At 36.9% G+C, this 24,938-nt stretch overlaps 1 protein-coding gene across 1 annotated transcript in view; it reads right to left on the bottom strand.

Annotated features, from left to right (window-relative positions):
- Positions 1 to 24,938, bottom strand: part of LOC149787552 (peroxisomal acyl-coenzyme A oxidase 1-like) — an 81,466-nt gene that overhangs the window by 2,989 nt on the left and 53,539 nt on the right. The window contains exons 9-13 of the mRNA XM_089973697.1: positions 19,141 to 19,331; positions 12,426 to 12,590; positions 7,777 to 7,882; positions 4,234 to 4,386; positions 2,533 to 2,603 (exon numbers count right to left, since the gene is read on the bottom strand). Of these exons, the coding sequence (XP_089829823.1) occupies positions 2,533 to 2,603; positions 4,234 to 4,386; positions 7,777 to 7,882; positions 12,426 to 12,590; positions 19,141 to 19,331 (686 nt within the window). The remainder of the gene's footprint in view (positions 1 to 2,532; positions 2,604 to 4,233; positions 4,387 to 7,776; positions 7,883 to 12,425; positions 12,591 to 19,140; positions 19,332 to 24,938) is intronic.

Here is a 24,938-nt window from a genome sequence, read left to right as displayed (position 1 = left end):
GACCTAAACAAGACATCATTCATCACGTCAAAATAAAACTAAAAAATACCCAAACCCATTTAAACCATGGTGAAAATGATATATGTGTCTCACTCGGAAAGAAAATGATCATCTGACTAAGAGAATAGCAACAAAAGTATTTTCCCACATGCATCATTATGTTGCAATGGACAATTTAAAAATCATCCCTGGAGAAATATTATTGAGAGTCATACATAGAGTGATCGAGTTCTTGATCATGTTCTGTCAAATGCTTTAACTTCACAAACTTTGCATGACTGTTATTCTTACATCACTGATTTATATATTATTTATTAATTTTTATGAAAACCCATTTCCATAAGTTTAAAACAAAGGCAATGAAAAATAGTTAACTCACATTACAATGGTCTAGATAATTTCTAGCCATTTTGTCTTAGCAATGAATTTGTCATTGCAGCAATGAAATCTTTGATTCTAATCATTTATCAACCTTGCAGTATCTTTTCAAACTTGCATATAAAGGTGAATAATGTCCGAAATTTAACTCTACTTCATACCTAATATTATCATAATTATTTTTAAAAATCTCATGCACATTGTCCTACATTTAAAACTAAATTTTCCAGATATCTAGTGTCTACATTCTACTGTCTGATAAAATCCCAGTGAAAGCAAATTCTGAATGAATGATGATCTAGTTATTAAGAGCACTATTTCATTATATAAATCAAAATTTACAATTGAAATGTTTGTTCTCATCACAACACAAGTATTCCATAATTCTGAATGTGATGATAATGACAACTGACAACTTTTTTCTATGGAAATAAAACAGAAAATGTGAGACTATATGGGAGATCAAAATTATGAGATTTTATCTCATTCTGTGAGAATAATTTATAAGCAGCTCAACCATGCATTTTCACTTTATTTCTATCTAAATATGCTGGTTTTACCTGATTTGACTCATGACATCTTTTTTACATTGACCATATTCAAACACTGGAACTGCAAGTGTTTGGGCGAGTGTCAGTATTTGGGATGTTAGCAGGTCCATACCTTGCTAATTTTTGGAAGGTGTCAGTATCTGTTATGTTTTTAACAGTTACATTAGATCATACAGAGCCTGAAGTGAGCAAAAATATACTGGAACACTTATGTCCAACAAATACTTCACATTATAAAAAATGTTTGCCGAAGCACTATGCTTCAACTAGGTTTGCCAGAGCACTTAGATCCAACTTTTTCCTCATGCTCCGACAAATGTTTACTGAAGCAACTTCACTCATGCTATAATAAAGATTTTCTGGAACACTTGCCTCAAACTTGTCCCTCTTGTTATATCAAATGCTTGCCAAAGCACATGGTTCCAACCTTCCCTTGTGCTATAACAAATATTTGCTGAAGCACTTGGTTCCAACTTCCAATGTCCTATAACAAACATTTGCTGAAGCACTTGGTTCCAACTTTTCCTTGTGATATAACAAACATCTGCTGAAACACTTGGTTCCAGCTTTCCCTTATGCTGTAACAAACATTTGCTGAAGCACTTGGTTCCAACTTTCCCTTGTGATATAACAAATATTTGCTGAAGCACTTGGTTGCAATTTTCCCTCATGCTGTAACAAACATTTGCTGAAGCACTTGGATCCAACTTTCCCTTGTGCTATAACAAACATTTGCTGAAGCACTTGGTTGCAACTTTCCCTTGTGCTATAACAAACATTTGCTGAAGCACTTGGTTCCAACTTTCCCTCATGCTGTAACAAACATTTGCTGAAGCACTTGGTTCCAACTTTCCCTCATGCTGTAACAAACAATTGCTGAAGCACTTGGTTCCAACTTTCCCTCATGCTGTAACAAACATTTGCTGAAGCACTTGGTTCCAACTTTCCCTTGTGCCATAAAAATATTTGCTGAAGCACTTGGTTCCAATGCTTCCCACAGGATATAATGTTTGCTGGAGCAATTGTCTACATGTCTTTCCTTGCACTATAACAAAAGATTAACAGAGTACTTGGCTCCAACTCCTCCCACATGATATAATGTTTTCCTGGAGGACTTGGCTATACATATTTTTTTGTGCTATAACAAATGATTGCCAGAGCACTTGGCTCCAATTATTCCATCATGATACAATGTTTGCTGAAGCATTTGGTTACAAGTATTCCATTGTGCTATAACACATGATTGCCAGAGCACTTGGCTCCCATTCTTTCCTTCTGCCATAACTAATGACTGCCAGCACACTTGGCTCCAACTCTTCCAACCTGCTATAACAAATATATTTTTCAGAGCACTTTGTTACAACTCTTTCCTTCTGCTATTTGCCAGAGCACTTGATCCAACTATCCTCTTGTGTTATAATAAACATTTGCCAAATCATTCTCCCCTCATGCTCTAACAAATGTCTGCCTCAGCACTCAGCCCCAAGTCTTCCTTCATGCTACTGCACAAAGAAAGCTGTGTATGATCCATATGAGCCTGGATGTGAGAAAACTTAGACAAGCTAAATACCAAAATAGACTTAATATGCCAATCCTGATTTACCTAATGGCAGCCAGAGACTTTAGCTCCTCAGCTTTGATCCACTCTAACTGTTGTAAGCCAATAGCCTCACTCTGAAACAGACCCAAAACTAGAACTTAAAACACCACTACAGACTTATAAACCTTAGTTAAAAAAGAATTAAAAACTTATACAAATGTGAAAAACTGCTAATAATGGCATTACAATCAGATCAGGTTATTTACTTAAGTATATGAACAAGTCTATCCAATTTCATTTGCCTACTTTTTTTGCTTTGAAGATTGTAGAAATAATCAGTGTAGTGTCATTACTGTGAAGTTTATTGTAGAAATGATAAGCTATTGTAGAAATAATCAGTATAGTGTCATTACTTCAAAGATGATTGTAGATATAATCACAGTACTGACAGTACTCTGAAGATTGTAGAAATAATCAGTGTAGTGTCATTACTGTGAAGTTTATTGTAGAAATGATAAGCTATTGTAGAAATAATCAGTGTAGTCTCATTACTTCAAAGATGATTGTAGATAAGAAATAATCAGTGTAGTGTCATTACTTCAAAGAAGATTGTAGATATAATCACAGTACTTACAGTACTCAGAAGATTGTAGAAATAAACAGTGTGATAACAATACTCTTTAGGTTACTGCAATAGTAATCATGGTTTAGTGACAACAATGAAGATTACTGCAACATGGTGTAATCATGGTGTAGTGACAACACTCTGAAGAGTATTGCAACAATAATCATGGTGTAGTGACAACACTCTGAAGAGTATTGCAATAATAATCATGGTGTTGTGACAACACTCTGAAGAGTATTGCAACAATAATCATGGCATAGTAACAATATTCTGAAGATTATTCTGGAGGTAATCAATTTTGTAATATTAATCTATTTATACATCTTAGAATGCATATAAAAGTATTAAAAAGATATACACAAGAAAATCTTGAGAATAAATATATTTGCTCAATTAAAAAGCACAGCTCTCCTGATTTTTCCCATCCCTCTGAATTTCAGTTATAATAAATCTTTAGATATAACAATCTAATATGGTCTTCCATAATACTTTGTTATCTCAATTTCATTATTTTGTTTTGCCATGAATACTGAAGCACATCTCCAGTAGTAAACTGTCGATAAGTCGGGCAAGAATTTTATTGAACATTTTGATGGGCACTTTACCAATGAATAGCAGAACAAAGTTAGTTTTGGTGTAAAATGATGTCCATCTTCATAACTTTTATGTTCAATTTTATTTTTTTTGTTCTTCCTTGAATTTAAAGTCTTGGCTATCAGTTGTAGAATGCAGGCATACAATACCCTGAGAGACAAGCAAACAAAACAAAATGCTCTATGCTGCAAATATGCATGTCATATACTGTGTAATGTATTTTCCATTATTCATAACTGAATACATGCCAGCAAATGTGTGAGAATATGTCACTTCTAATTACTACTATTAACTACTAGATTAGCATAAGTACAATCAGTGAATAACTAATTATTTGCAATGTAACTGGCTGATGATGCATACTTTCTATTTTCTTATGTCTGCTATTTCTTTGTGTCATGATTCTTAATATTAGAAAAAATATCTGTAGAGAAAAAAGAATTAAGTATTTTGGGACTTATTCTCTCCTTATACTTAAAAATTGGTTGTTCCACAAAATTTGTAAATCTAGTCCTAATGTACCATCACAAATCTACCATCCTTACTTCCAGAAACTCTCCTGAAACTGTAACTATCCCATGCAGTCCAAAGTACAGACACAGCTGTCTAAGGACTGAAACCAGATTCTCACTACAAGTCCTCTCCAGGGCTGACACACCCTCCACAAAATTTTTCATCAAACACAGCTGGCAATGGGCCTGAAAAGAAATGTGACTATTTAAATAACAGATTAAACATCTAACTTATTAGTCTCCTATAAACATTTAAGCTATTTTGTTTTAATGATGCATATCATTTCTCTTGTGTACGAGTATCTGAGATCCATTCAAAATGAGAGTGATTCCCGTAAATGCTGGAGATATAATAAAGTATGCACAGATGTCCTTAAAGCATGTTAATAATTCAAGTCTGAAAGTAATGCCATATATACTTGCTTATAAGAGAGTCCAAATGCAAACTGCACAGACCCAGATCTGTGAGTAAATACAGTACTTAACATGAGACAGGTTTATCATAATCATGTTCTTACACAAGACTCTGAAAGGGAAGCATGCAAAAGGACTTCAGCAGAATCACCTTATTAGTGGAAATATCAAAGGCTCAGGCTGTTTTGCCACAAGTGAAAAGTATTTTTGAATTAAATTTTTTTCACTTTTTGGGGTGTGTGGAAAAGTTATAATCTTATCTTAAATAAATCTATCTGCATACTTCATAACTATGGTCTGATGGAGATTAAAAGGACAAAGAAAAACAAGAGTCCCTCAAAATAACGGATGCTCTGGTGACCAAAAATTTTTTCAAGAATTCAAGACAAGACCATTTTCTCTTTTAAAACTGCTGATTATTTCTTAAGAGATAAGGTTTTCAAATTAGCTGTTGTGGCAGCCATATATAATGCATGATTGGCACCAGTTTGATTTAGAACAAACTAGTCATCATTTATATTTGGTTATGCAAAGTGGTCATTCATATTTTTGCCCAAATTGCTGTGGCTGGTTGTGTTCAGCAGATAGTTGTTCACATCTGTGCATTTATCATAAATAATCACTCATAAGTTGACTTAACTATAAACCAACCTCCCCATTTTTGGGCTACAAGAAGCCCATTTCTCTCAGACACTCTTATAAGTTGGGGTGTATTTTACATGATATATACAAAAAATATAGGCAAAACCAGTGCAAGATACAATTAAATTATTGAGTGGAAAATGTCATAAATAAATCTACAACTTGCAATTCGTTCATCTTCATGTAATAAATCCATTAAAATCCATAACTCTTGGCATTTTAAATCCATTTATATGATAAATCCATAATTCAGTTTTAAGTCACATACTGGTATAGAAATTGTAGTTCAGAGTGACCCAAAATCACACCATCCTGTAATATGCATATTATACAAGTCTTACAAATTAATAATGAATGCCGAGTCCACATTTTTGTGATTCAGAATATCCTCTAAATGGCATTATCTAATGTCATGTGGAACAAAATTCAAGAATTCAACTCTGTTGTCTGATAAAGATCTGAATTTGTCCATTGTTGTCTGTCATTGTAAATCATCTTCTAATCATCGACCAACTCCATTTCCTCAGCTTCACTGACATATGTCAGTGTTTGCTGGTGTTTATGTACAGACTTAGTTTGGGCTTTGTTACACTTTGATCATACAGTCTGTTAAATCTATTAAAGGATGTAAATGAACATGTGTAAATTGTGTAGCAAAATCACACAGAATTCAAATAACTTGGCAGTGAGTAGGTGTCAAATTCATGGCTCCATCAAAGGGTTGTCACGTGGGAAAACAAAGATGCTGATTTTACAATTCAAGGGATTAAGGTCAAACAGGCACAGGAAGTTGTAGAACCTAACTTGGCATAGATTATGTATTAAATGCACAGTGTGTTCAAAAAGACTGTCAAATCTGGAACAAAGTGAGTGCTGCATTTAAAAACCAGAGGATTATTGGGTCACATAAACTGGCAGAAAAACTGGGGAAGTATCACTTGAGAATGAAATCTAACTTATGAAAAAGGAACATACAAATTAAATTAAAAAGAATGGAAGCAATACTTGCTAGTAAACACCCACAGTAACAACATTAATGGACACTTCACTCTGCAGTGGGTACTATTTATTTTACCATTAATATTTTCAAATTATTCAAATCCAAATAATTGAAGATGTGGATCTAATGTAGTCAAGAAACATAAACACTGTGCATACCATATAAGCTTTTGTGAATAGGAATAGTGGCATAAAAATGAACAAATATTTAAATTGACATTATTTTTATGTATTGCAAACATTAAATTTGTTACCTTCCCCTAAATTTATCAATTTGTTTTTGTATGTCACATTTATAAGATAGCCTCTACTCTGTACAAATTGAATATTCAATAAAAAAAGGTCAACTTACATACGGTATACACACATGCCAACCCCAACCCCAAGAGTTCTAAACCTAATTATTGCTATTATACATGGCAAAAAAAGCATAATTTGGGTATAACAAGTGAAAGCTACATCTTACATGCCAGAATTACAGCATGTATGAAAAAAATACAATTATTTTGGTTACTAACCTGCTTCTGCAGCCAGTAAAGTCCTTATCAAAAGGGCAAAATCCATATGGATTAGAACCAGAATACAACACAAACAATACTGAAAAGTCTGAAATATACATATTGCATGAAGAAAAATATATAATTTCCCTTACCCCTAAAATTATATAACAAATTTTTCTAAATTTTTCGAGTTGACTTCACTGTCTGCACTTCTCATTGCTGACCAAAACATTTAATTCTGTGGCCACATCTGCTGACCATCAAGTGTTCTAAATAGAGTAAAGAAATGAGGGGCAGATCCTTATTAATAAAGGATACATATTGAAACTGTATGTAAAATTTCAGGTTACTGAGTATCAATACATGTTTTTGACATCATGTCAAACAGGGACAGTAAACTTAAGCAGGTCTGTTGTTGTTGTTGTTGTAGGGTTTAACGCCATTTTTCAGCACATGATAGGCCATACATGGTGGCCAGCATTAATAGTGGAGGAAGAACCTGGGAAAACCCAGGAAAGAACCACCGACCCATGAGAAGCTACTGGCAAGCTTTCTCACATACCCACATTAACCGAATCCGAGACTCGAACCCATGCAGACAGAGGTGAGATGGCAGTGATCCATAACGAAGAGCGCTTTAGACCACTCAGCCACTCGGGGCCCCAGTAGGTCTGTCTTTAGCTGACTAAATTAAAGAGTTTTCTCTGCTAATTTATGTTCTAACCCTAGCTACTTTGATGGAAACCACTGGTTCTATTAATTTGTATCCCCCTAACACTCTTTACACCTTCTTCAGATCCCTTACCACATCAAAACAGCATTAACTTCCCTGAAACAGAACAAAACATAGCTGTAAATATGATTTTTCACATTTGCTTTTTAGGAAGAAAATAGTTCCAGAAATTAAACATTAAAATTTCTTAAAAGTTTAACACAAATAAGATTTTCGGTGAAGCTAATCCAAACTTGATAACTTAAGAAATATTTCATTAAAATCTATTAATTTAAGAAAATTCTTCACCTTGGCTGCTTGAACAAGGGATACCAAATTATTGTTGAAGGCTGATGATTGGTCCTTCCCTGATTCAAGGTCAAACTGTAGTTGCCTGGCAACAGAAGCTATGGCACTGAAGAAAAACATAGAGCTTAGTTGTAAAATGAAGTATATGGACTAAAAAGTATATAGAAATAATTCATTAAGGATGATCAATACTAAATGTTAGAGTACCGTATCTACTCACTTAAAAGACAAGTCCAACTGCAAACTGCACAAACCCAGATCTGCAGTCACATCAGGCTCTACACAGTTTGTTAGGAGTAATCATTAAAGCAAATTATATATTCCTTGATTGGCAGAAGCATACTACAGCAGAGCAGGATCTTTGTTGTTTGCAGCTTGATTTTACTTACAAGTGAGTACATATGGTATTTGTCTAATTTAAAATTGATATTTGTATAGAGCAGTGTCCAAGTGATTCAAAATCACTAATATTTAAATAATAGTTAACATTTTCTTGCACTACACTTAGTTCAATATCTATCCCCAAGTATTGGTCATTACCATATATAATTGCTTATAAGTTGATTCAAAATTCAAATGACAAAGATCCAGATCTGCCATAGCATTATGCACCTGCAGATAAGGGTCTATGTTTGTTGTTCTATTATACTGGCTGTCATCTGCCTTACAGCCAAATGCATGCAAGGTTGACAAAGAAAACTTGGTGAGTAGAGTACTTTTTGTAGAAAAAATTTCTTCAATGCTGTTAACTGCATAAATTATGAAAACAAGTTTCAAGGTTTCTGAACTTTAGGTATTTTCATTCATTTTTTATGACACATCAGCATTACCTACCAAGTATTGAAAGGACTCGATAAATCAGTGACATCTTTCAAATCTGCTCAGATTCAATTACAGGTTTTGAAAGCCTTTATAAAGTTGTTTATGTCTTTTTACTTTTAATAATGGCAGCCATATTTAATGGTGGATATGTATCATTTGCATAAATGTGAAAAGCCTTCAAGCCAAGATGCTTTTTGTCAAAAGTGTTAACATCATGCTGAGTTCCTTTGGAGAAGTTATTATTTTTTATTTTATTTTTTGCAAAAGTATTAATATTTGATGATAATTTGACATAATTTGTATATTAAAAAAATCCATTTCTACCAGGATGCTTTCTGGCAAATTTGGTCAAAGTCTGTTGAGTGATGTTTTAGGAAGAAATTGCCTAATGATATTTGAGTTTTAGTTATGGGGGCTATCTTTGACAGGAATCTGCATTATTTGTACAAGCTTATAAGGCTTTCATACCAGAATGCTTTTGTAAAATTTGATCAAGTTCAGCAAAGCAGTTCATTATGTCATTTAAATGTACAAATTCTGTCAAATTGTGTTAAGCACTTTTTGAAAAGTCAAAGATTTTTCAACTTTTAGTAACATCAGCCATTTGTGGTGGCAGATTGGCAGCAATAGTAAAATTATTAAAGCCCTCCATGCTATAATGCTGTCAAATTCTGAGGAGCATTATTAAGAAATCATTTTTTTATTTTATTTTTTAGCATTAGCAGCTATATTTAATGTCAGAACAGCATCAACCATCTAAATATGAAATACATTGAAAACAACTGTTGGTGGATGGACAACATACAACAAACATGAGACTGTTCCATAAACTCACAAGGCCAAGTGACAAAGCTAAAAATCTTGCCAAGTCCCTATAGAAATTAAAGTAGGTCACTGTGACTTGCTTCTGTCAGTGGTGAATAGTACTCTCCAAGATGAATATATACATCAAGATTCATGACTGTACATATAACAGTGGCAGAGAACTGAGCTAATGCAAGAACTTGATGTAGTCACAATAGTGTGAAAAACAGATGACTGTGATCAACTTTCTGCTTATGGTATTAGCCTCCATTAAGAATATACCCAAAAAGTCAAAAAAGTGTCTTGCAGATTAATAGGTAGAAAACAGATTTAACTTATTCAGAAAAGAATAAACTGATTTAGATACAAAAGCCCAAAAATGTATTTCACCCAAGACATAAATGGTACTTTTAGTTTGACAAATAAAAAATTCAATAAAACACCAACTAAAAACATTACAGCAATAAGAGAATTAACTCATCCAGAAATTGCCAGCAACTTATTAGGAGACAACGACCTAATATGATGCATACATTATGTATTAATTCCACAATCAAACAATATAGTCCATGTGCTTCAGTTAATGATCTCATTCTTTCATTGTGACATTAATGGCACTGTGCTGGGTTTTCACAACTGGGCAAAGAAACAAATCTTTGATCCATGACAGCTTCCTTTAAAGGAATGGTTAAATTGTACTTGGGAGCTATATGACTTCAGTATTAGAATGCATTTAATGGTTAAATTGTACTTGGGAGCTATATGACTTCAGTATTAGAATGCATTTAATGACATGTACTTAATGTGGCATACAGTCAGCTGTATATAAAGCGAAGTAGTAGAAGTCACTGAAATCAGGTTTCATTGTATCAACAACATAAAAATCATCTGTCCCATATCATGGAAGTTAATACACTCAACAAGAATGCATTCTATTGTCAGTGAACACTAGCAAGGCATCTGTCTGGTAGGGTGGAAGTCAATACACTACATAAGAATGTATTCTATTGTCAGTGAACACTGCCAAGGCATGTGATTCACACTTCAGGAGGTATGTGCAAGGTGAAACAAAATTTGGTTTTCATTTTTACACGTCCTGGAATTGTGATCTAAAAATTACATTATATATGGGATTTGATGGATTATTGGATTTTTTTTATTATAGCTTTTAGCCAATTTCATTCATTTCTCTCACCAGAGGAAGAAGTTCTGAATGCTTTCAAACAAAGTCCCTGGTTGTGTATCAGATCAAATATCTGTAGGTAACACTTGCAAACTATCTATACACAACTAAGCCATTTCAAGTTTAGGTCTTACTAAGTCCAGTATACCTAAATCACAACCTTCAGGTTTGCTTCCAAATCTGTGTTAGTCACAATTCATATGGAATCACAATCTTCTAGTCTGTTTCCCAATCTGTTTTTGTCATGACTCGTATTGAATCACAACCTTCTGGTTTGTTTCCCAGTCTGAACTAGACACAACTCATATTGAATCACAACCTTCTGGTTTACTTCCCAGTCTGTGTTTGTCACAATTCATATTAACTCCAGTGCATTTTGACACTTGTCCTTGATGTATATGAAGTCTTGAAGAAAAGTTAGTTTGCAATAATAAAAAAATGAGCCTTTAAATTTAGGTCTCCTCCAAAGAAAGGATAAAATAACCATTATAATATTATTTAACTGGCAGAAGTGCAGAAAAATTCTGAAAGTTGTTTGAACCTTTCGTTATTGCTACCAATACTGAACTCTCTAAGGATAGCTGTAGTTGACACTGAATAGATTCATAATCCAAATTTACAGCAGATCAAAAGGGTCACTGATGTGTAATGAGCAGTCAGCTCCTGGAATAATGTGTTTCACTGTTGTTAATTCTGATAATTCTGACTGCCAAAATGATGCCCTGAGTACACCCATTTCCTGAGGATTACTTTTCAAAGGGTGGTGCCTACCTTAACTCTGAAATTCTCTCTTTCCAAAACCTGGATATAAAGATAGATAGGCAGCCCATTAGACCTTGGTTGAATAGGTCATTCATTATACTGTACTTCTATGTGGTGTGATAAGCTTTCTCCAAATAAATAAAAATGGCCGTAACTTGTTTTATATGAAACCTTCTCTAATAAATTGTAAATTGTACTTTTCGGACATCTTAATCCATACTGAAATCTGAAAGTAGTTTGTTGGATTCAAGATAGCAGAGGAGTCTGTCATTTATCATCTGTTCCATGTTTTATTTACAAATACAGCTTGTCTACACTTTGTTACAATAAGGGTCAGCAAGATCAGGTTTGTATCACTGTTGTTTCTTACTATTATGGTGGGAACTCACCAGTTTCCCAGATTTTAATGAAAATGCTTAGTAATGTATTGAGATCTGCATCAGGTAAATGCTTAGTAATGTATTGAGATCTGCATCAGGTAAATGCTTAGTAATGTATTGAGATCTGCATCAGGTAAATGCTTAGTAATGTATTGAGATCTGCATCAGGTAAATGCTAAGTAATGTATTGAGATCTGCATCAGGTAAATGCTAAGTAATGTATTGAGATCTGCATCAGGTAAATGCTTCATAAGCTGACAGTGGATATTATCCGGTCCTAAGGAAGCGTCATGAGCTTGATCAGACAAAACTTCTACAACAGTGACTTCTTGAAAGAGAGTAAGACTGGGAAGGAGGAAATTTTCTGAATGAACAATAAAATACGCTGACAGTAACAATATTTTAATAATTTATTGCTGTATGTCACTGCTGTAGTAAAGATTGAAATGTTCTTGAATTTTGTGTGAAATTGAAAATGAATAACCACAATGCACTGCACTGCCAATGTGAAGACATACTAAGACATGTTAGTATTACAGAAAAATACCACCGTACATTGCTTTGTACCACAAAACAGTCACTGTTATCTAAAGCTTTAGACAAGACCACTGTGCCTATATTCTTGACTTGTATACCATGTAAACTAAATTTATTCTATCTGCCTTTATGTACAACAAGCTATCCTATCTAACTTTTACCTATGTGCCCGTTGTGTATAGATTTTCATCAGGTAGTTTGGGTTGGTACAGTGCTCTCCCTTTTGTACAGGACAGGTGTATGAGAGAATATCTTTCTTTAGGTAAGCTGCTGGCTGATCCACATCTTGTCCTGCTAAGGCCTTGGCAATCTGCTTCAAGAGGTACCTATCAAGATATACATTCTTTATCAGCAATTTAAATAAAGAACATTTCTTTTCTCTTTTTTATCATTTTTAGGCTAAAGGGATTTATTACTTGAATCCAAAATAATAATCAGTCAATTCAGTTTAAGCATGTTAAAATAGTCAATGTCTCAAAAGGATGTTTATAGTTTTTTGTGCAATAAATTTTTCTGACAATGACACCGTTTGTTCCCATTGATTTGCCTATGAATGAATAGGTACTGAATTAAATATTATTTAAGTACTGTAATTATTGGACATGATTTTCTAACTAAGGCTTAAAATATAAAGCAGGCAAATCTATGTAAATTATATACAGTGAGAGAGAGAACAAATTATCATACAGGTTAGAAAATATTTTAAATTTGTTTCCTACTGAGTCGCAATACCAGGTCTGTGAGTTATGGCAACAACTGCCTTGCCTGCATGAACCAACACTATACCACTCTGACCATGCATAACATCCTCCAAACATGGAACATAGCCACTGGAATAAGCATTTGTGCCCAGCAGACACACTCACAAAATAACCCAACAATTAACTCTCATCTAGTACACTGTCACTCTGGATTCCTATGACAGAAATCAGGCCATAGAGAAATTAATACAAAGAGGTACAAATATACACTAGAGAGAGTGGAAAGTGCTATCCCTGGATCCTATATTAGGATGTGTGATAATAAATAGTGAAATTATTATGTCTTTACCAAGAATACCATATAGCACAGAGAAAATTTTATAGTTATTACATACTTCATAAATAGTCCAGTTAGTCCATTATTGCTAAGGGTCAATACCCAGCAGTTAATTAAAACTATTCACCACTTTCTTATATGGTCATAAAAAGTGTCCACATTCAACGAACTATTTTTGTCTATGTCGAAATACAAATTGTAATGAATGCTGACTGCATCCAAGAGTTTGATATTTTCAATGGAATGCTCAAGATAAGTCCAGAAGAGATAGATTTATTTATTCAATTGGTTGAGGAATAGATAAAGGCAGAAGCAAGATGAAAAACTTCATATAAATCAGAGAAAAAACAATCCTGTTATGCATATTTAATTTAATTGTTTGTCTGTTAGTTTTTAATTTGTTTTTATTCCATTACATGCTATTGTAATGTAATATTCTTTACTGGATTTGTTATTGTCCAAAACAGAGTTCAGTTCTGACAGATTTTTTTAATTTTTGTTTTAATTTTGATGTAAACACCTAATAATAGAAACATTGTATCTAGTTGCTGACCTTGTTTCAAAATCAGTGACAGCTTTACTAAACAACTTTTAAAATTTATTTTTATTAACGTTCTCAGAGTAAGAATCATTAGGTTGAAGTCAAGGTCATACCTGGTTGATGTGACATTGATCATGTAACAAACTTCTAGTTTTTCTAGAAGAATGAACTCTTGACCCCCTTCCGGGATTCTGTTTTGCATTTTAGTTAGTCTTATAACTGATGTTATAATAAGAATTCTCTCAGTCATGCCTTAACACTTGAGACGTCAAGTTGTTTTATGTTGTGTCAAGTTGTTTCATGTTGTGTCCAGTCTGGGCTGGGTTTTATTTTCTTCAAATTATTGAATTTCAAGTGATTGTTTTCCCTGGAAATACAAGAGTGCTCTGATAATTCTTGAACAAGGACATTTACTGGATTTTATACAGAAATCAAAAACTGGAATAATATTTTCTGTGATTCAACAAGAGACTGTTGACACAGTACAATGCTGACTATTACAGACATCATCGCCTTCCATTTTGGATTTTCATTGGGATCTGAACTGTGATTCACTTAGGACTTTTCATCAATAGTACTTATGTTTGAAATTTTGGATTATTTTTGGATTTAGTTTGCAATACTTAAGTTCTTTTTTCTCATTTTTTCACTTTTATTTGAGGGTACCCTAATGTACATGAAGCAGCTTCAAATATTGTGAGAGATATAGGCAGGAGTTAAGATGCATGAAAGTTTTCATCCTAAACCTAGCATAAGTCAACGGGCCCTGTGTTTGTGAAGCTGCTGTTCAAGCCAGGAAGGCCATCTGATTTGTTGTGCTATAAGTAGCAGAAAGGTCCAAATGAGCCCTTTGGGACATAGGACTCAAAGGTTAAAGCCAGAGAAAGTCATCTCAACCCTCCATTCCATAGCCTGGATAATGGCAGTTAGCAAACAGTTACACTCATATGCTACACTACTGAAGACTAAGTAAACCTTGTGAGCACAAGAAACCAATTTAGTTTTGGCTTAGATTTTTTGCAGAGCAAATAACCCATCATACCCCTGATGATTCAGCTACAGCTGAAATATCATCCTTTCTTTCTTTCAGTGGCACCTGCTCAGTTCATTTCAGGTGACACCTGAAAGCCCTGTTCCTAGCAAAGAAGAAGCTGTAAATATGTAAAACTGAACCACTGCAATGGAAGAGCAGATAGTTTGATTCTATTTACAAGGCATGGATATCACTAATTCTGCCTGATGTAGCTAGAACCACTCTGAAGCAGGTTTTGTATGAGGCATGAGTCAAGGGGTTCCAATCATAGAATCAAAAGGTGCTTTATTCACTGATGTCAGAAACTATGGTACATTTGGAGATGTCTTTGTCTTAGCCCATATCCTCCCTTACATGGTGATGAAATCTGAGATTTCAGAATGGTAGTGTTTTATAGTGATCAGTGCTAATTTCTTATAATGGAAAAGCCACAGAAGAAAATTACCTATCTGTAACAGGAAGGCTTTGTACTAAGTGATTCTGGCAAACACTTGTACTGACAATTGTTTTTCCTAAGCATGTGCTGGATATGAGCCTGGCATGCAGATTCACCAATAATGGGTTTGTATTCACAGTTGGTTGAACAGATGAGGAACAACAAATATTTTCCAGGGGGCAAAAATTCTGTTCTAAGCATAATACACAGAGACAGCACTCTGATTCACTTGCCTTCTGCAAGACTTTGGAGATCAGAGGGGTTAGTGGGAAGGTTCCAGTTCATGAAAGAGTGTCAACTGCCCAACGTTTGGATCTGGGACTGAAGAGACAAAAGTGGAAGCTTTGTATTCCACCATGTCACAAACATATTCATCTGGATACCAAGTGGTGAACAAAGCATTCAATTTGAATTCCATTGGAACAGGAAGTTTGTAGCGAGATCTGGTCTGGCCAGGGTGTGACAGAATTTGACGCAGATTTGAGAACATCCAAGCCACAGGACAGAACTGATGGATAGGATGAAAATGACATTTTCAGGCAGCATCTGCTGTCATGATTAATTGCAATTTCTAAGTTTCAGTCTGGACACTGATGTTTAATGGCAGGAGGTGGGTACCCCTTTCTGTGCTGGCATCTATGTAGATCATAGTTCACTGAGGTTGAATCTGCAAGTGAATACCTGTTGAATCCAAGTGAGCTTCTCCCATTTGCTGAGATGGGACCGCATGTATCCCCAAAAAGGTTCTCTTGTTCCAGTAGGCAAAGCTTTGGTTGTCAACTGAGATGAGAATCATATGCAAGGGTCTCATAAACTCACATCCCAAGATGATGAGATCCACTGTGACACTAACGAGAACCAATATGCAAACTAATTAATGGGCTGAGATGCAATTCTTTGAGAGAATAATAGAAACTGTCATGATGATTTTCATGGCACTTGAGGGAGACAGAACCTGTGCACATGAATTTGAATTGCATGCATTATACGTGTAGGTATAATGCAGGTAAAGGATGATACTGAATTTGTCCTTGTTGACATAGAATGAAAAGTGAAACAGAAGTGAAACAAGGGATTTCATGTCTTGATGCAAAGGTGGCCCTGAAGTGATGCTGAGACCAAAAGGGAGTGCCCTGAATTGGTATAACATTTCAGTGAATGCAAACTTCTTAAATTTTTTCTTCTGCGAATGATGCTCTCTCTTGACATCATCAGACTGAATATTGAAGATGGTGCTTGTGAGCTAGTGTTCTCAAACACAGAAAAACAGGGTGACACAGGTGCCTACCATTATGCCTGTATGAAGCTGCCAGTGATGATAAAGAAGGATGATGAAGTAGACTGGGGGATTTGGCTAAGTTGTGGCACTTTTATCTCCAGCCATTCACCGAATGAATCATTGATGTTCTGGGAATGGTACTATGCACTCAGAACTGAAATTCTGAAGTAGTTGGTGCTAGGTCATGATGAATGCAGAGCTGTGAAGGTGTTGGAGTTGTCCCAGTTTGGACTGCAATACTTTTATGATGCCAGGAGTGGAAAGAGGATATCTGTTCTTTGATATCATTGCCAGGAATACAAGAAGTACAAGTACTGCTGGGCCTTGCAATTCCAGACGTTAAGACTTTGAAGACTATGTACATCAGGAAAATAAATCACTGTCCCAGAAAAACACCAGGTGTAGAGGCTGTATCATATCTATTGTTTTCTGAAGGTCGAATCACTAAAACCAGTACACTAAGGATGTGTCGGTGTGTCATTATTTGGCCCAGATGGCACATCATACCAAGATGGTACTGTTCTTAGAGGTACTGTTGAAAAGTCCTGTTCATGTCATGGCAGCAAGGGTATATGAAGCTCATGAATATGTGGTGATACCAATGCAGTAGTCATCTTTGCTGTGTGTTTCCTTGATCTCTCACTTGATCAATTATTTTGCTTGGCCAATACAGTTGACCATCATGTCCTTATGTTGCAAAGTATGACCTGAACTGCACCCCTGTACAGCTGTGACAGATAACATGGTTTTCATCTGCCACATTACAATATTTGCACCTCATCCACTTTGTCCTGCTCACCTGTAATTACAGACAGCAATCAATAACATATATATGTAAAACAAGTCTTGTATAAACATACTCTTAAGAGGACACTGATCACAAACAAAAATTACATATACATCCTAATAGCATGTACCAACAGACAATTAACTGATAGAATTTATATACCAAGTCAAAAACCATTAAGGTAGATAATTAGATGACAGTGACATGTATATCATAAAACCCAGACAATTAAGTGTAAATTCTTCACATATAATGGAGTAGAGTGAGAAGCAGAATATGTAAGAACACAATGTTATAGGAAAAAATAAAGTACATAACTGTGACAAATTGGAACTCAAGGTCAGTGAAACTATATAAAGTACAAACAGTTATCAATAAAATTTTAAAAGAGTTTCTTCCCTTTGTCTATACAGAATAGAGACTGGAGAAATTACATGTTTAACTTTCCAAGATTGCTGGACTGAAGGGGGTGTGGAGCAGTTTTCTAACATTAATATGATCAGAGAATGCATTTAAAGGAGAAATGTGCTTATGATAAGCTAAACCAACAAAACAAAATCAACTCTAAACTCTCAACACTTCAGACATCTGAAGCAAGGATTTATGCCAATCTTATAAGTATATACTGAAACAATATGTCTTAGGAAAGAAACATACATCAAGCAAATAAATAATATACAGGAGATTTATAAAACAAAACATGGGACAGAGTGAATCTGACCCTTATCATTTATGTACAGGTGACCTTAATATGGTTGTGACTGCTAATACACATCCGACTGTAAACCATAATCAAATAAGGCAGTAAATACAAATACACATCTAACTAACTGACTGCATCACAGTCATATATAGCAGTAACTGACAACATATCTGACTGTACATCACAGTCATATATAGCAGTAACTGTCAATATGTCTGACTGTACATTACAGTCATATATAGCAGTAACTGTCAACATATTTGACTGTACATCACAGTCATATATAGCAGTAACTGTCAACATATTTGACTGTACATCACAGTCATATATAGCAGTAACTGACAACATATCTGACTGTACATCACAGTCATATATAGCAGTAACTGTCAATATGTCTGACTGTACATTACAGTCATATATAGCAGTAACTGTCAACATATTTGACTGTACATCACAGTCATATATAGCAGTAACTGTCAACATATTTGACTGTACATCACAGTCATATATAGCAGTAACTGTCAATATGTCTGACCATACATCATATAGTCATGTATAGCAGTAACTGTCAATATATCTGACTGTACATCATATAGTCATGTATAGCAGTAACTGTCAATATGTCTGATTGTACTTCATAGTCGTATATAACAGTAACTGTCAACATGTCTGACTGCATCACAGTTATATATAGCAGTAACTGTCAACATGTCTGACTGTACATCATAGTTATATATGTGAATGATTTTGTAAATATATTCCTGACTGTATATCAGTCATAAATGGTAATGAATATTAATATCTTTCAGAATGTACATTGAAGTAATATCTGATAGCAATCCCTCCATTACCTGACTTCTTCTGCAGACTGGTAAATTATTATGACCCCAATAAGTCCATTTTAATACAAACCACATCTCTTAAATGGCCATCTTTATAAAACCACCAAAGTTGTATCCTCCAAAAGTGTCCAGTTTGTAAAGTTCCCTTGTACTACAAGGACAGTTTGATAAACAAAAGTTGGATAAATGATGGTTTTTAAAAATAAATTATGAATACCTTGCGCATTGAAGATACATAACTGTATTATCTCCTTCAACAGTGACCAGGGGCAATGCATGCAGAAGAGTTTCACCAATTACAGATGCCTTCAGGTAACCATGGCCACCACAGGATCGTCGGCATATTTCTAACTCATATGTCACAAGGTCACTGGCAAAGGCTTTCAAGCCAGATAACTGTCCATGGATCTGAAATTAAATCAGGAAACATACCTAATGTGTGAAGATCTGTTGTCTGTGCTGTGAAGTAACTGAGAGTACAAGAATTAAACTAACCTGGACTGGATGCCATCTCATGGCTGATTAAACACTGGATACAACATTTTGTTTAGCAAAATGGTTCTGGGTCCACAAAATGTTACACAGATACAAAAATATGGTGAGCAAGAAGAAAAATTCACAATCTGAACAAAACACCTCATAATGAAGCATGAAATATTCCAAGCATTTGCTATTATTAATTACAGTAAGAACATGATATAAAAGAGAGATGGAATTATACAAAATTAGCACTTTAACAGTAGTAAAAAAAATGTGGAACAATGCAAACTTTTACACATTTAAATTATTCTTTACATGATAAATGTGTATAAACAACTATTGTGAACAACTTTTTCCAGTATTCATAATTTCTATCAACTTAATTACCGTATTTGCCAACCTATAAGATGATACTATCTGACCAGAAAATCTTAGCTTCATGTGGGTGTGTGTGTGTGTGTGTCTGTGTCTGTGTCTGTGTGTGTGTGTGTGAGATTTGGATTTTTAATGTAGCTTTAATAAAATTTCAGTCACATCGCTATGATTTTGCAGATTGACAGTTTATAGTGATATCTAGCACTGAGGCATCATGCCACAGACATGTAGCACGATGTCCTACCCAGTCACATCCTGACACCAGGCCAACCAGTCCTAGCATTAATCTGTTAAATGCTGAGCACTAAGTGAGGTAGATGTTAGTACCATTTTTGTAGGTCTTTGGTATGACTCAGCCGGGGATCAAAATCCTGCAACCTCCTGCATCTGAGGCAGACACTCTAATGACTAGGCCACTGGAGCGGTCACTTCATGTTATAGTCTGAATTAACTTATATATGAATTTTGTCATCTGAATTGCTTTCTCAAATGTCACATAATTTTTTGTATGGAAAAAATTCTCCAAAACTACAAAAAATGATATGTAAAATAATATTTCATTTTGGGGAACAGATCGTGTATGAAAAAATATCGGAGAAAATTTTTAAACAATTGCATGATGCTATGTATTAAAAATTAAGGTACATCAGATGTAATTGCACTTAACCAGCATGCATTAGTAATATACATTGTTTGTAATATGTTGTTTAAATGTTGATATATGTGCATTAGAACTGACAAGTTAGAAAATGAATAACTATGACAAAGACAGATATTCCATCACAATTTTCTTATTGCACCTCACAATAAAAAAAAAATTATGCCCCATAACATTTATCTTGACATGACTTGAATTTTAAATCAGAATTAAATAGTGGAAATTAAGGAATAAACATTTGATCTAGGAGATAACTGAAAGACAGTATATTCTTAAAAGTAAATAGTTTTTAACACACTTGCTGCAAACTACCGCTGATTGTCTGCACACAACAAATTATCAACACCATTCATGCACTCATTCCAATCACAGCAGCCAACCAGCCAATGAGGTCTCCTGTGGCCATTGAACTTCCAGCATACTGATTAGCAGATAGCAAGGCAGATTAGATAGCTAGTGAAATTTCCAACTACTAATGAAACTATGACTCACTATAGTTAGTCTGTACTTTAGCCAGTCCTGTAATGTTGCTAATCAATGAATAGCGGTTGGACACTGAAGCAGCTGAATACTAACATACAAATATTATGCAGCATTGAAACTGGCATACCAGCACTAGCAACGTTACACCTGGACACCCCAGCCGCTGAGCTGCTTCAGCACGCGACTCACAGCGTGGTGCATGCATCCATCCAGCCACGTGGACAACTTAGTAGTATCTTACTTGTTTAAAAGCATTGTTTCAAGAGAGTGAATCAACTGGATTATTAATATTGACTAGTAATTGTACAATATTAAATATACTACCAAGATTATGTATAATTTCGAACTTGAAACACATAAGTTTAGTCTGGAATTATTTCGAAGTAAATGCAGTTGATGAGTTGAAAGCAAATTGTACACTTTACAAAGCATTCATTTCTAGAGGTGGAAAGGATTCTAAAAACTATACAACATCAAATCTTCTCCAGAACTTGCACTGCATGCACATCATCGAACATGGCCTGTTTCTGGCGGATAAAAAGAAAAGGATGCTGCACAGTTAACCTCAGTAGCTGCAGCAACTCCTCGTACTCTGACTATTGACGTCAGGCTGAACCGGAAGCAGCCATTTGCATTTGACGACCAGAGAGCTATTAGTTGGCACAAAGCTATTGCAGAGCTCATGGCAACAGAGGTGCAACCATGTTCCATTGTTGCAGACACTGGATTTTGATGTTTGATGGCCAAGGCAGAACTGTGTAATAAAATTCCAAGATGAAAGTACCTTTCCCCATCTTTGATACCTGACATACATAAGGCGATACAAAGCAAGGTGCGTGATTTAATTTCTGCCCAATCTGACCTTAGTTTGACCACTGATGCATGATCAGATCTGTCCACTGGCATAGCCTTGTTGACTCTTAGGACACACTGGCTGACAAAAGACCTTCAGAGGCAACGCCACTAAATGAATCACACAAGGAGAACATTTGGCGAGCAAACTGAACAAATTATGCAAGGAATACAACATTCCCAAAACTCAGATCCATGTTCTTCTGTGTAACGGAGGTGCAAACATGGTTAAAGAAATGCGTCTGGCTGAAAGTGTCAGCATCATCTGTTTTGCACACACGTTGCAGCTCCTTGTCAGTGATGGCATTCTGTTACAATGAGCTGTCAAAGATGTTTTGGTGATTTAAAAATCCATAGTCAGCAAGTTCCAGCACTCCATCCTGGCACAACAGCAGCTCAAAGAGCAGCAGGAAAAATTTGGCGTTGCCCATACGAAACTCATCCAGGATGTCCAGACCCGCTGAAATTCTACATGCAATATTTCAGTTTCGTTATAGGAACAAAAACAAGTCTTGGGGACCTGCCTAGTCTAACAGCCTAACAGTTTGTCTTGATTAACAACATTGTGGACATGTTAGGCCCATTCGCAGACATTACCAAAGAAGTAAGTCTTCTTGTTCTTGGCATCCGTCCGTCTACGGGAGACGATGGCATAGCTCCAAAGTAAGCTTTTGTCTATCCTTCTTTCTAGCTCTCTTTTCAGCTTGTTTTATTCTTCTCTCTTCCTCTGCGTTTTGAACTCCCTGCCTGACAGCTAGACGCCAGCTGGAACGGTTGTTTGCACAGCTCTCCCAGTCATTGACACTGATGTTTGCCGTCTTCATACCCTTCTTGCAAACATCTTTGTAGCGCAGATGTGGTCATCCAGTTGGTCGTGCACCTTCTGCTAACTCCCCATATAACAGGTCCTTGGGAATGCGACCTGGGTCCATTCTTTTGACATGGCCAAGAAAGCGAAGGCGCCTCTCGCTGAGAATGGAGAACATGCTGTTCATGTTGGCGCATTCTAGAACCTCTGTGTTGGTTACTTTGTCCTGCCACTGGATGTGCAGAATGCGCTGCAGACATCTCAGGTGGAAGCTGTTGAGTTTCCTCTCGTGTCTTGCATAGGTGGTCCATGTTTCGCTGCTGTAGAGAAGTGAGCTGAGTATGCAGGCTTGGTAGACACGCAGTTTGGTCTTCTCTGTGAGGTTGGGGTTGTTCCAGACCCTCTGGTTAAGTCTGGCCATCACTGCTGCTGCCTTGGCAATCCTGTCGTTCACCTCAGAATCAATGGAGAGTGAGCCGGAGATGTTAGACCCGAGGTATGTGAAGTTCTCGACAACTTCCAAGTTGTACCCATCGATGGTGACAGAGGGAGGGGAGTCTGCATCCTGTGCCATGACGTTCGTTTTCTTCAAACTGATGGTCAGTCCAAATTCCTTACAAGCATGGGATAGGCGGCATACCAGCTGCTGTAGTCCACCTTCCGTGTGTGAAGTCAAGGCTGCATCGTCAGCGAAGAGCAATTCACGGATGAGTACCTCTGTGACTTTAGTCTTAGCACGGAGACAGGCAATGTTGAACAGCTTGCCGTCAGCCCTGGTATGGATGTACACTCCCTCGCTGCAGTCCTTGAATGCGTACTGGAGAAGCATGGAGAAGAAGATGGCAAAGATCGTCGGCGCAAGGACACAGCCTTGTTTGACTACTCTGATTACTGGGAATGCTTCACATGTTGCGCCATTGAAGCACACTGTGCTGTGCATGTTCTCGTGGAACGACATGATGACAGCAAGCAGACGTGGGGGGCAGCCAATCTTCTGCAGGAGTCTGAAGAGTCCACTGCGACTAACCAGGTCAAACGCCTTCGTCAGGTCTATGAAGGCAATGTAGAGGGGCATCTGCTGAACGCGACACTTCTCCTGCAGCTGACGTAGTGAGAAGATCATGTCTACAGTTGACCTGCCGGCTCGAAATCCACACTGGGACTCTGGGTAGATGTGGAAGGCTAGGATTTGCAGGCGCACCAAGGCAACACGGGCGAAAGCCTTTCCAACGATGCTGAGGAAGGAGATGCCCCGATAGTTGTTGCAGTTGCTACGGTCTCCTTTGTTTTTGTACAAAGTGACGATATTGGCGTCATGCATGTCCTGTGGGATGTATCCCTGTTCCCAGCAAAGGCAGAGGAGTGTGTGTAGGGGCTGGAGCAGTGCTGGTTTTCCGCTTTTGAGGACTTCAGGCAGAATGCCGTCGCTTCCAGGAGCCTTCCCACAGGCAAGGCAATCGATGGCTTTTCCGAGCTCTTCCAGGGTGGGCTGTGTGTCTAGCTCCTCCATGACAGGCAGGTCTGGAATGGCGTCCAGGGCAGTTCCAGTGACATTGTTTTGGGTTGCATATAGCTCGAGATAGTGCTCAACCCATCACTGCAGTTGTTTCCCCTAGTCTGTGATGACTTCGCCCGTCTTGGACTTGAGGGGGGCAGTCTTGTAGCTGTGGGGGCCTGTCGCCTTTTTGATACCCTCATACATTCCTCTTGTATCCCCGGTGTCAGCAGCTGTCTGTATACTGTTGCAAAGGTTCAGCCAGTAGGTGTTGGCACAGCGGCGGGCAGTCTTCTGGGCGTTGTTCCTTGCAATCCTGAGGGCTTGTAGTGTTCTGGGGCTAGGTGCAGCCTTGTATGCCAGGAGGGCTTTCCTCTTTGCCTCAGTCACGGGCTCCATCTCCTCCCAGTTTGCCTCATACCAGTCGACATTCTTTCGCTCCCTCTTCCCGTAAGCTGTGATGGCTGAATTGTACACAGAGTCACAGATATGGGACCACTTGGAGTCAATGGTGTCATCAGGTGTCACTTTGGTGAGGGCTTCCTTCAGTTTGCTGATGAACTGCTGTGTTTTCTCTGGGTTGCTTGCACAGCAGGTGTTGATGCGTGGATGACCCTTCTTCTTGGCATGGTGCAGCTTCTTGGGTAATATTCGCACCTTGCTGGCCACGAGGGAATGGTCCGTGTCACAATCGGCACTGTGGTAGCTGTGGGTGAGGAGGACACTGGCCAGTTCTGCATGCCTGGTGATGACGAGGTCTAGCTGGTGCCAGTGGCGTGAACGTGGGTGTCTCCATGACACCTGGTGGATCTCCTTGCATTTGAAGAAAGTGTTGGTCACACATAGGCTGTGGGAGCAGCACAT

Source organism: Sinohyriopsis cumingii, chromosome 11 (assembly GCF_028554795.1).
Source record: "Sinohyriopsis cumingii isolate HCF-2022 chromosome 11, ASM2855479v2, whole genome shotgun sequence".
Classification (NCBI taxonomy): domain Eukaryota; kingdom Metazoa; phylum Mollusca; class Bivalvia; order Unionida; family Unionidae; genus Sinohyriopsis; species Sinohyriopsis cumingii.
Note: the sequence above shows the minus strand (reverse complement) of the source record. Positions and strands in the feature narration are given on the sequence as shown.